Source organism: Camelus dromedarius, chromosome 7, assembly GCF_036321535.1.
Source record: "Camelus dromedarius isolate mCamDro1 chromosome 7, mCamDro1.pat, whole genome shotgun sequence".
In the NCBI taxonomy this organism is placed as follows: Eukaryota; Metazoa; Chordata; class Mammalia; order Artiodactyla; family Camelidae; genus Camelus; species Camelus dromedarius.
Window position 1 is genome coordinate 48238822 of NC_087442.1, and position 13463 is coordinate 48252284.

Sequence of the window (13463 nt, forward strand, 5' to 3'; positions counted from 1 at the left end):
ATGTCCCGGTGAAGTTGACACATAAAATTAACCATCATTGATTCACTGGAAAGGGGCATAAAGAAGCTTCTGAACTGACAGAAATGTTCTGTAGTGGTTACATAGATGTGTACATTTATCAAAACTCATCAAGTTTTAAACTTAAGATTTGTACATTATATTGCATGTAAATTTAATGTAGGGAAAAAAATCCAAAGACACCATGGGCAGCTGTGTCATGACTGATGTGATATCTCAGTCACATAGAGTAAATGTATGTGAGTATGTGTATGAGAATGAGTGCATGTGTGTTTGTATGTGTGTATATGTGTAAGGGCTGGTAGATAAATGATGGAGATTTTTCCTGCTGTGACTTTTTCCTGTATCATTTGTCTCTCATTTATTCTTGAACCACCCACACGCATCATAAAAACCCACCAATGCCTTCACTCACCATTATTTTAAAAAATTCATTTACTTTCTCCCCATATCTTTGGAAGCACATGGGTTTCTTCTTCTATTCTGCTCTCGTCTTCAAATGATTACTGACTAATTAGGCCATTAGCTACGTATTACTAGAAGAGAGAGTTGAAATATATGCTTATTCTTACTAAATGACCAAAGAACTATAACAAAACTTAAATTGCATATTTATATTTTATTAATAAATGAAATTTAAAAGCTGACAAAAATACTTACCATTCTAGTCATACAATTTTGACTCAAAAAATTCTGCATTTTTTTTTTTTTTACCCAAATAGGCTCAATGTCATCAGAGGACAAAGTAATGAAATCTTGAAGCTTAATAGTTGGCCTTTTCACAATTTATCCAAGAGCAAAGGAGAGCACTGTGATCATTTTAAATATTAAAAAACATTCTATATTTCTATTTCTGTGAAAAATAATAACCTTAGTCAAACCAAAGGAAATAAGGAAATTTCCAAGTGAAAAGTAACCAGTATTTGCAAAATCAATCTGTAGATTAAGGTGAATATTATTATGTGCAAAGTAATCTCATACATTTTAAATGCAGTAAAATAAACTCTAATTTTTTAAACATAATAAATAGTATTTTGCAATGTAACATGCGAATGTTTTCAATACATGTATTTTGTTTTTCTCAGATTCTCTGGTCAGGAGAGAAGGAATTGTAAATTACATCTAAAATCATTGTTGAGAAGAGTCTAATAGTATTGTTTTGATTTTGAAAGGAAAGAACATGGCACTTACTTATTCTGTTTCCAATTATACTCTAACCTGTAGAGTGGGAATAGACTCTTAGAATTAGGATAGACATACCTAGTACTAGCCATTTATCCTCTGTAGTTTTCCTGGAAGGAGATAAAACTCAGGCCATAGCTTAAGTGTTATCAGCGCTAATCTATGACAAAGCTACTTAAAAAATTTTTTTATTGAAGTATAGTCAGTTAACAATGTTGTATCAACTTCTGGTGTACAGCACTATATTTCAGTCATATAGGAACATACATATATTCATTTTCATATTCTCTTTCACCATAAATTAATACAAGATATTGAATATAGTTCCCTGTTTTCTATGTCTGTGGATCTGTTTCTGTTTTGTAAATAAGTTCATTTGTCTTTTTTTTTTTAGATTCCACATATGAGTGATATCATATGGTATTTTTCTTTCTCTTTCTGGCTGACTTCATGTAGAATGACATTCTCCAGGTCCATCCACGTTGCTGTAAATGGCATTATTTTATTATTTTTTAAGGCTAAGTAGTATTCCATTGTGTAAATATACCACAACTTCTTTATCCAGTCATCTGCAATGGACGTTTAGGTTGTTTCTATATCTTGGCTATTTTTTTGAATTAAGGTTCCTCTGGATATATGCCCAGGAGTGGGATTGCTGGATCATATGGTAAGTCTGGCATGAACCAGGATCAGACTTCTCTCTCAGGTGTAGGGAATACTTTTCAAAGCTCCTAAGGGTTCCCTTGAAGCCACACTAAGCTGAAAGTTAGAGGGAATATCCCCTTCTTATCCTCATAGAGAGTTGAAGTGGGGACTCAAAGCAGGGATCTCTCAAAAATTATTTATGACAATCTCCTTTCCTTCCTATTTTTGTCCTCTCTTTATATCCTCCATAGCTTGAGGAATCCAGAGTCCCAGAACGGGTATTTATTACCATTTCTTATTCTTTCGGTCTGCCTGACCCTTACATACACATATGTATATATTTACTTTCCTATTTTCTATTCATTGACACTGTATGGCTTATTTTCCCTTTCCCAAGTTCACACTAAAGCAAAAATACTACCAAAATAAGCTTACAATTTAGTGAATTAGAGACAAATTTGAACACATGCCTGTAGAGCTACTTTTTTTTTTTCAAAGTGAGGTAAAACTGGATCTGGGACAAGAGATAAAAGGGTGAGTTAAATCTTTTTCTTAGAGAAAAGAGTAAACAAATGTCATTTCTCAAAGTAAGAGGGTGCAGAAGGATTTTCTACTCTAGTGAGGAGGGAGTAGAATGAAAGGGATGCTGTGCCTGGCTATCTTTGGTGTGCCTGTCCCAGTTGTATTCCCTGAAGACAACCAACACACCTGGATACTTGCAAGTGTTTCTGAACAGAGGGGAGGGGGAAGAGTTTTTTACTGTGGTGGCCATGAGAATATGAGAAGATTTAGTCCTCTGACCAACATGGAACTCCACAGACCATGTTAGGAATTTCTCTATTAATTAGGGCAGTGGTAGAGATCCTCCACTATTTCAAATACACACACAAATTACATGCATTTAGCTTTGAAGATAAGCTCTATTTCTAAGAATAGAGAGTGTTACTGTGACAGAAAGAAGAGAACTGCCTATAGATAATAAAAATATTTACTGTGGGCCTCTACATACACTGGATATGTGAGGCCTGTTATAAAAAGCAACTGAAGTCAATATTACTTTGATTTTAACTATAACGAGTTACAGACAAATTTTGAGCAATCTTTTCACAGGGAGATGTCTGAGAGGCTCAGAGAAAACAGACCACTGACTCACTCAACACTTAATAAATAAATTTTTGCACTGAGTAGTGAGTATCAGGTACTGGCCTACATGCACCAGTAAGCATAATCTATAACTTTTGGTTTCCTGATGTTAATTTTCACTCTTTATGGAAATGGTTCTCAAACTTTGTCAGACATCAGAATTATTTACAGAGCTTGTTAAAACAGATAGCTGGGGCCCATGATCAGAGTTTCTAACTCAGAAGATTTGGGGTAGAGATCAAAAATCTGCTTCTCTAACAAACTTTCGTGTGACACTGAAGCTGCTGGTCTGGGAACTACTTGTTAAAAATCATAGATTTAGATTATCCTTGATTTAATAGGAGAAATTATTAAAAAATGTATTTTTAATGGTAAATTAAGATTTTCTTAAGTAGTAATTATCTCTCATGACTTTAATGATGGTTAGAATATATTTTGTAGTCATAACAATGGAAAAACAGCACAAAGTATGACAAAGCTCAATTAAGGAAGTATTTTCCTCTCACCACTATAGAGAGAGGTTTTTTAGACCTTTTAACAATTCACTGGAAGAAGTCTAAACAGCGCTGGGCCCTAAGTACTAAATAATGCACCAGTGCATATTAAATGCTAAAATATTGCCAAATTGAAAGCCAAGGTGCCAGTTGTTTTTCTTGTGCAGCCCACCACTGCTTCTAATTATGTTCAAAATATTCATATATAAATAACTAGGTTAAAAGGAGATACTGCTTATCTTGCAGTTAGGCTTATTTTGGTAACGTTGGAAGCATGACCATTGACATGGTTTAAAGATTCATAGCTTTAGTTTTGTCTGGCCAAATATTTTGACGAAGTTATAATTTAGTCTAAAAGTCATGGACTGGCAAGAACAATGTGGTTTGTGAGACCAGACTGAGAGTTTTATCCAATTTGGATAGACATCTGTAGTGACTTTCAGAGTTGGCATTAGAATTCTCTTCAACTAAATTCTTTCCTTAGCACCTGTATCTAGCCAGTCCCCAAATTCTCTCAAAATTTCCTTGTAGCAGTAGCTCTCATTCCCTCTCTTTGTACTTTTGTTTAAATCTTTACTTCTTCGTGAAAATTCTCCAAGCTCATATCACTGATTTCTTTGTCTTAATTTGAAATACTCCCATATTGTACCTTAGACCAATCCAAACCTTCCCAACATAAACATTTCTCTCTACATTGGTGCCTTCTCCTCTGCCACTATAAATATGCAAATCTCTCCCATTCAAAAACAGTTTATTTAACCAATGTCCTGTTGAATACTGAAGTTGTTAACCAGTGTTTTGTATTTGGAATAGTATCTTGCTCATTCTTTTTCTCAATGAACACAAGAGCCATGATTGTGGCACATTCTTGGATGGGATAATATCCGCCTATTAAAACAATAGTTTAAATCTTGACATGGAAAAATGTTTGACATGTTTTTGAAGAAAAAAAAAGTCTTTATACCATAATACTTACAGCGTATTTCTTTCTTAGTTACAAATAACACACACACACATACATATATATAAAATTCATGGCAATGGTCAACTCTGGGTGATTAGATTGGAGTAATATTTATTTTAATTTTAATATCTAAGTATTTTGGATATTTTACATCAAATATATGTTATCTGCTTTTATTTATAAAACTTATTTACAGCAAATAAGTTATAAATTTCATAGAAAAATTAAATGAAAATATGCCTACATATGAAAAAATTGCTGTTAGGAAGTTGGATTTTTAATTTTTTTTCTGCTTTTGTACATTTCAATTTTTTATACTAGTACTATATAAAATTTAAATATTTTATTAAATAGTATTTATGAGGATTAAATATTTAATATTATTAAATAGTATTTACATTTAATATTACAGAGTTGGTAAAATGAATGTTTAATTAAAATTATATTTAGTTTATGTTAGTATGTATATGCGAAACCATTTATAATTCTAATAATGCCACTTTTTTGTGTAAAAACTTCAGGGCTTGCTCCTTCCTGGTAACCACAGTTCAAACTTCTTAGCCTAGAAAGCAAGCTTTCCATAGACTAGGACCTGTAGGTTATTGCTTTTCCTTAGCCAATGGTGCATCTCAACAAGATTTCAATGCTCTTGGTTGGAATTCCCATTCTTTCCTATTGTGCCATTTCCCTACCTCTCCTTGACCTTGCTTTTCTACATGTTTATACTCAGCTTTCCTCAAAGTCTTAGGCCAAATGCTATCCTCCATGGACCTGTTCCAGTCTAATTACAGCATCTGAGTGTGCTTAACATTTTGGTTTTAATTTTTAAGTTCCCTTTAAGGTCTGTGGGAACAAACAGTATTTGTAACAAAATCAGTATTCTGAGTCTGAAAGACTGTACCCCAAACCCAACTGGGATGAATTATCAAAAATAAAGGCCTTGTGAGACCTTAGAATAGAATAGCTTCCATCCAATCTTTCCAGTGAAACCCTTCTATGTATAGGTATGCTACGTATACTCTTTCCTTCAAACTATTTAAAATCCTTAAGGACAAAGAATATGTCTACGTGTCTTATTTAACTTTCAGTGTGTCTCCCCATCTGTTTTACTTTCTCCCCTAGATTAAATAAAGGAAAATCACAAAACAAGGGTAGTCCATAAATTTTACTTGTTTAAATATGTCTCTGGAGAATGTACAGTTGAAGATTATGAACATGTTATGTTCATATCAAGGTAAATGTAGAAGTCTTTGGTAGAAAAATCCTGATTTATCTTTTAGCTAATTTTTCAGGTCTTTGTAATTAGGATATTCCTTCCACTTTCATCATTGGGCAGGTATGGAAGGGGAAATAGAGCAATTAGAATGGCCTCAAATCTTTATCATTGGCTCTACAATTTTCCAGAAGTAGTAGCTTTCTGGAATTATGTAATGTCTTCTACCAGTGACAATGTAAAGATTTTATTACACTTCCTAGTGTGACGATGTGCTATTGTCTGGCAGTGCTGAGGATCATGTAGCACACAATGATAAATAAAGAAGCATTCTGTACATTCTGAGATCTTCATATTTTTTATTTTAAACCAAAAATTTCATACTAGTTAAAACCTACTTTTAAACAGAATGATGTATTAATTAAATGTCTTGTCATAACTGTTATAAGCTCTGTTAGAAAAATAAACATCTCACAACAAACTACAGTGTCAGCTGTTTAATAAATACATAAACCAATGTTAGTAGTCAATCAGAATTATATGAACAGTTTCATAGTATATTATGTGAAATTACCATATTCCCCAATCTTCTGTGTCATTTAAGGCAATTTAAATTTATGTATAATTCAAAGTCAGAAATAATAATAAACTTATTTAATGAGAATTTGTTTCTTTCTTAGAAGTATTTTATATTCAAATATTTTAACTTAAAAATACACTCTATATTAAAATTCGTTTTTTACAAAGGCAGGACTTGTTAAACGAAACACACAGGTTGTATTACTGATAATTTAAAAACATTTCTAATTTTCTTGCAGAGGTTTAAAAAACTTTAGTGAAGTAGCTCATAAATGTAGAATAGTTTTAAAGTTAAATATACACAAAATGAATTTCTACATTAATATGTGCAAATTAATTTTCTTATAATTTAGAATTAAAATATTTTATATTCAATATTCTTAATAAAGTCTATGTGCCAGACTTGTCATTATGTGGAATTCTTATTAAAATCACATTTATCTGTGGTAGAGTATAAGTGTTCCTTACACAGATCACACATTTTACATCCTTGATGACTGCAGTCTTTTTTTTTTTTTTTTTTTTTGAATTGTTGGGTTAGATGATTTTAACTGAAGTAGGTTATGGAGATTAGAAACCTGATTAATAGAGTTAGCTTAACAAGATAAATTCTATGCAGGAAAGTAATCCAGGTAGATAAAAGAGTAGTGTTATTACTCTCAGGTATTTCATCAACAGCTGCCCAGATAGTTGAACAATTGTTTCGTATAAGTAAAATAATTTAACTATGCAGTTTTATGACAGTCATTACATAGACTTGAAGGTGATTTTATCTGAGCCAAAGAAAAAAACAAAGGAACAAATGATAAAGAATAATAAAAATGTAGGAGGACGTGAAGGGAAAGTTTTCCTGCAGCACTGATTGGTTGTATCATATTTTTCTCTTGTCATTAATATAAGACATACAAGATGCTGCAAAATCTAAATCTAATTATGATGGTTTTATGTAATATTTTTCCAGTTAATTCTGTTGAAAAGTGAGATGATCATATGAAAGTATGCTTTAGAAAGGAATACAAAGAATAAAAATTTGTTAATAGAACTGGAAGAAATTTACTCATTGTCAATTAAGTTAGGATTTGCTGAAATTGTTCCCACTAGCATAAAGTATAAATAGGAGGCTGGAAGCGCTTTTATAACCTAAAGGTCTGCAAGCTCTGAGCTCTTAATCAGATAGTAAGGCTCCATGTTGAGTTGTGTGTTTTCCAGGTGTACTGAAAACTGACTTCACATGTTATATCATAAGTGGGTTCTCAAATATTTATGAGAAATGAAATGTCCCTATACCCATGAACATTTAGTGCAAGATACATTAGTGTAATATTTATTTAAGCACAACTACGAACATGGCATCTCAGATGCCAACAATTGCAAGATAGATGACAATTTCAGAAATGTTAAATTAAAAAAGTGGATGTCTTAGAATCAATGAATAGGAACATGTATAATTAGCTGCCCATAATAAATTTGTCATTGAGAAATTATAAGAGAAAAGGGAAACAATCTGAAAGAATGCTGGTTTTATATTTCTTTGAAAATATATCTTAGTTTGCATCACATGAAATGGAGTTTTTAAGGTCAATATAAATAAGGACAGTTGTAAGTTAAATGTTAAGAGTAAATGAAACAGAATACAATATGCACATGATTGAACTCCCAAGTGTCTATATTTCACTTGATACATTTATCAAAATATATAGATCTCAAATCCCTTAAAACTGAAAGAGCTAGAACAGTTGTGAAAATTAAAAATTCTTAGTTTTTAATGGGTATGTCTTTGTTCAGTGTATACATTCAAATCAGTTTTAAAATCAGTAAGAGATGTTTGGAAATACAGAACTTCATTATATCATTATAGTCAGTTATTTTTCACAATTAGACTTTTAGGGCATCCTCTTAGGAAAAGTGAGTGGAAAAAACAGGAGTAGGGAAAGGAAAGAAAAGCCCCTGCATCTAACTTACTATACCAGTACCAGAAGGAATAGAATTCTATGGAGAAAAAAATTTTGTAGTCAGTGAAAATCATATTTCAGTGTCTTACGGATGCTTGTTGTCATACATAAGAATATCTTCAGTGGAGATTAAGTACATAAAAATACTTGGAATTTATTCTTTAGTAAAGTGTTGCATCTGATGCATCTACTAATTTTAATTTTTGAGTGTTGAAAAATTTACCTCCAAAGAAATATTTTAACCTTAGATTTTTAAAATCTTTATAAACCAAAGCTAAATTGAACACTAAGACATAAAGTTTTAGTGAATCTTTGAGTGTTGCAGAGAATATTTATGACTTCAGAACTATTAATATAATTTCAGAAAAGATATCAAATGCTTATAAATCCATGTATACTGCAGTGTAAAGATATCTCCAGAGAAGTAAAATGTGTAAAGTTATATTGTAGTGTATGTATGGCACACTTCTAAATCATTACATAATACTCCAGGGCACAGAAATGCTGTTGTACCAAAAGTGTTGTTCAAGTTCTTAACTTTGTTAACCATTTAAAGTTTCATTACTTGCGTTTCATATCAATGAATCTTAAAAGGCTCCTGTGGTCATATTAGTTGAAAATAGGCTCTATTTACATAAATTATTTAATCTAAGAATACCCTGTTTTCCCTTACCTTTTAATTAATTCTAACTAGTCAAAAATTAATTCTCTTCTCACAAGGAAAATATCAATTATTCAAGTAAATATAAGCTCTAATATCTTTAAGAATTAGATCTTTAAGTAAAAAGAGAAAGCACAAGACATCACATGCATGACTACAATCATCATCTAGTATTGAACTGCCTGTCAGGAAGTTTGTCCCTTCCTATAATAAGAGCCCTGGTCCATTATAAATTAGTGCAAACTAGTGAGAGTGTCAAAATATAATCCCTTTATTTTAAGCATTTCATTTTATTGTGCTCTTTTGGATAATTCAGCCCACATGAAAGTTTATAAACATCATAATGTTCATTTTTTAAAATTTCAACATTTTAATGAATAGATGTTTTCCACTTTTTCCTTTTTAGGGTGCTGTCAGTTATCCATTTATTTTCTTTTTTTATAAAAGGATGGTACTTGTGACAGGCAGTCTGCAAAATACAATTTTTACATTATCCTTGGTGATCAAAGGTATTTTATAAAAGTCAGTCACAGTACTGAATTATGTCAATGCCCCCAGTCTCTCATTTGGGGAAGGAAATGTATTTCAGCCTAGCATCATAATTGCTTGGCTGCAGGGGACGGCTCATGGAGCTGCTGTTTGTTGGCTCCATATATTTTTAAAAATCCTTTTTAGGATAGAATATAGAGTGGGTTTAGTCTTTATCAAAATGCAAATATCTGGCACTTCGATTAACTCAAGTGCTGGAAGACAGCAAATCTGGGAAGTTAATTATAAAAAACATTTTAAATAAATTCCTTTGTTGCTATAGGCAAAACTCTGCACTGCACATGGGACTGTTGGACTTATAGCCAACAAAATCAGACTAAATAAGTCTATAAGGATATGGTGATTGTGAAGAAGTTCCCATTGGGGAAGACAAATTCTCATAGCCTCTGTATCAAGCTCTCAGGGTGAGCACCGAGCACTGTACAACTTGAGGGGGCACTGTTCACACAGGTATGGTGTGAATGGCTTTCCCTCTAGTTAGGTCATGCTTCGGTCTCTTAGAAGATCATTAGCAGAAAGACTGAAAGGCAGTCATGGACAATTCTGTTTGAATTACTTTTTTCTGCTTTGCTTCGAAGTTTTCTCATGCCCATGTAGTTAAGACACATTTAAAAATACCTGCCAATTGAATATTTTAAAGATTCAAGAGGTAGTATGACATTGTTCAGTGAACACTGGCCTGGCAATAAGAAAATAGTTCTCTTCGAAGGCTGCCACTTAGTCACTTGGGGGTTTTTGATAAATCATTTAAACTTTCCAAGCCTCAGTTCCAAGATTGACTAAAAAGGTGTATTAGCTTATTTCTAAGATATTGTCTATCCTCCCCAATTGTATACTTTTAGAATTCTGATGAGTGGGGTTGAGATGATTAGGGAAAGGATGTCCTTAGACTTCATCAAAGGGCAAAATAATATATCTTAACATAGCTTTTAATTTGAAAAATGCTGCTATCTACCTTGAGTAAGTATTGGAGAAAACTCATTCAGAAGTGTGGCAGTTTGCTTGAGGAAGAGTTTCTACATACCTTGTGAATGTCAACCTGATAATTAGACTAATGAAATGGTGAAGTAATCCACCCAGTTTATCAGGTAAGAAGACATAAAACTCCACATCTGCAAACAACGAAGCTGTTCCAATTTTGATGTTACTTAACAGTGTTCCTTTTTAATATTCAGCTTCTTAAACCAGTATTCTAATAAAGTGACATTGTATTATTAGTTTTTTTTATGGCAGTAGTAACTTAGCACTTATTAATCCAGTCATCTATGACATATATAAACTTATTCTATAAGAAAGAGAATGGAACTATAGTGACAAAGAGGAAAGAATGTTCGAATTAGTATCGATCTTAGAAAAGAAGAAAACATAATAACACATGCATAAAACTACAGTTTCAAAAGCAGTATCCCTCAAGATTAAGGTTTTATCTGTTCATCTCTTGAATGAGTAAAACACGAACTATTTATTCATCTAACTGTTCTTGTCTATTCACTGCCAATTGTTGAAGTGTTTGACAGCATTAGTATAACTGCCTTATTATTTTTGCTATCTGCATGTTTGGTGCAAGGATTACTATACCCTTGTAGTGACTCAACGTCAAAGCTATCTCACAGAATTGTCTCTCTGGGAAGTGTAGGAATGGTGGGTACCTGTAAAGTGTAATCAGTGCTCTTCAGATGATCTACATTCTATGCTGATCTAAATAAGTTATATATTACAGTAAAGTGCTACAATGACACTAGTATCAAACAGTAGTAAGACATTTTTCTCTGAAAAATTCAGCAGCAATATAAGTCACATGATGATGAGGATGCTTGTCAGTATTCATTCGTGTGACAACCAACAACTGGCATGACCTAGAAAATTTGTCTCCTCCTGTGACTTCTAAAATTACAATTTTTAGGAGCAATTATTAAAAATCCAGTTTTCTATAAAGTACTTTTTAAAAAATCTTTTTAGTAGTTGCACCTGAAAGTTTCATGTGCATTTAATTTGCTGATATCCATTTTTATTTCTTCAGGTTTCTCACGTCGGTAGGTTACTGCTCTTGTGCAAACACTTTGCAGAATCAGCTTGTCCTTGATGGAGAAGAAATATTGCCATTAATTAAGAAGCTAATTATTGAAAGTAAACAATAATAAACTGATAGTAATTCTTTTTAGAATTCACTGACCTTTTTTGAGGCTGATACCCTGTAATCTGCTGAAGACTTAATTTTATTACTATTCCATTGGAGTATCACCTGTCTAATGATAAGGACTTTAAGCAACCCAATCAAGAATGTAATTATGAAGATGATGAAAAATATTCTTAGATAGCTTGGGCTAGAGAAACATTCTGTAATGAAACAAACAAAGAAATGGGTTAAAAAAACAGAATGAGTAATTCAGAAGATTCTAGCAAGTAAACAACGCTCACCATCTAAACAGAATCAGAGATATTTGCAAATCTACACTTTCAAAACAGAGGACTGCCATGATTCAAAAAGTAAACTCTCTAATTTTTATTACATATTTATTATTAAAATATCTTCAACAGAAAATTCTCCTCAGAAGAATAGCCACAGTTAAGGTATTCAAAAAGATTATTTCTTTGCAGCTTGATTCTTTAATTGTTATTTAGTAGAATATGTCCAAATCCCTTAAATAAATATAATTTTATCCATAACAGAGAAAGGGACAGTTTTTTTTCGTGTGTACTCTTAATCACAAAGGGAGAATAGGATTTAAAAATTACTTAACAGCTCCGTTCCTTAGCATATATTTGTCTTATGCTTACTCTTCATTTGTTGCACATCAGTAATGGAAAATAAACATCTGCAGAACCTAAAGCCAGTACTATTGTAATAGATGGATAAATATTTCCTTTGAAACTGCAGTGTAAGTTTTCATTATTATTACACATACCTTCTCTAGGAAATGGGCGTGTCCAATTTGGGACAATACCCAAATCTCTTTTCTCAACTTTTGTTAATTAATTTTTCACTTGTCTGTTAATCAAATCTACCCTCTTTTGCTTCTAAAAATTCCACTGTGTGTTTTTTCAAGAACAAATAAATACTATCTGAAAAAGGGAATGCTGTGTTAAGAGCAGGGGCATGCTAGGTCTCTGTTTTAGCACTAGATCTTTGGCAAACTCTAGTTGGAAAGTCTACAGGCTCTGTGGCTGCCAGAGGTATTACCCTAATCTAAGAGGAACATGGTTGCACAATACACTAGTATTCCACAGAACTCACCCGCTGCCCCAGACTCACAAAATTATCCCTTGGTCTAAAGAAACATGTGTTTTCCACCCACTCTCCAGGCTTTGGGGATTTCACCTAAATGTCTTAAGGTCTCCTTGAGAAGAACCTTTTGGAGGGGCCCTGCCAAGGCTTAGAAGAATGATCACCCAATCATGAGTGGATTTGTGTCTGAATTCCCAGGGATGACCAAATGTACTCCTGAATAAGTCAAGAACTCAGTAACAAGGGTAAGGGCTTTTCTCCATGTGGGAAGACTTAGGGCCCAGTTTTCTCTTGGTCATAATAATAAGTATGGTTCCTTGAAAGAAAGGGTGAAGAGAGACTGGATGACTACTCACTGAACTAGAAGCACCACATGCAAGTACAAGTCTCCCTTTGTTACAGGCCTCACACATGGAGAGAATCCAAGATGCTCTATTCAGAGGTGGTGCCCCAGGTTTGTAACATGCATGCCTTTCATCCTGACGGATTGTCATTTCTCTTGATTAACTTGGAACTACTTAATCAGCAAAGGGGTCGCGTGTCTTGATCTCATACTGGCTTCTCTCCTAGTAGGAGCTTAGCCAGAAAGACCAAAAGGACACCCTTTAAGTGTGATCAAGTAGATAGATAATAGATGTGGCTAACAAATGCCGTTTCCCTCTCCTTGCACAACTGTGAGTGGGAGGGAAGCCCCCTAGCTACTAATACAAATATTTCTAAATGAGTTATGATGGAGGACATTTTCAGGGCTCAAATCTGCTTGCATTTTTAAATGTCATTTTGGAGAGCCAAACATTTAACCCTGGCTATGGCTCTTTTTTTAGTTTAGGTCAAGAA

The 13463-nt window shown here is 33.1% G+C and overlaps 1 protein-coding gene across 1 annotated transcript in view; it reads right to left on the bottom strand.

Annotated features, from left to right (window-relative positions):
* Nucleotides 1-5998: 5998 nt before the first annotated feature.
* The window catches only part of ITGB8 (integrin subunit beta 8), an 81842-nt gene continuing 74377 nt past the window's right edge, over nt 5999-13463 (bottom strand). The window contains exons 13-14 of the mRNA XM_010984668.3: nt 11574-11737; nt 5999-11478 (exon numbers count right to left, since the gene is read on the bottom strand). Of these exons, the coding sequence (XP_010982970.1) occupies nt 11356-11478; nt 11574-11737 (287 nt within the window). The 3' untranslated portion in view covers nt 5999-11355. The remainder of the gene's footprint in view (nt 11479-11573; nt 11738-13463) is intronic.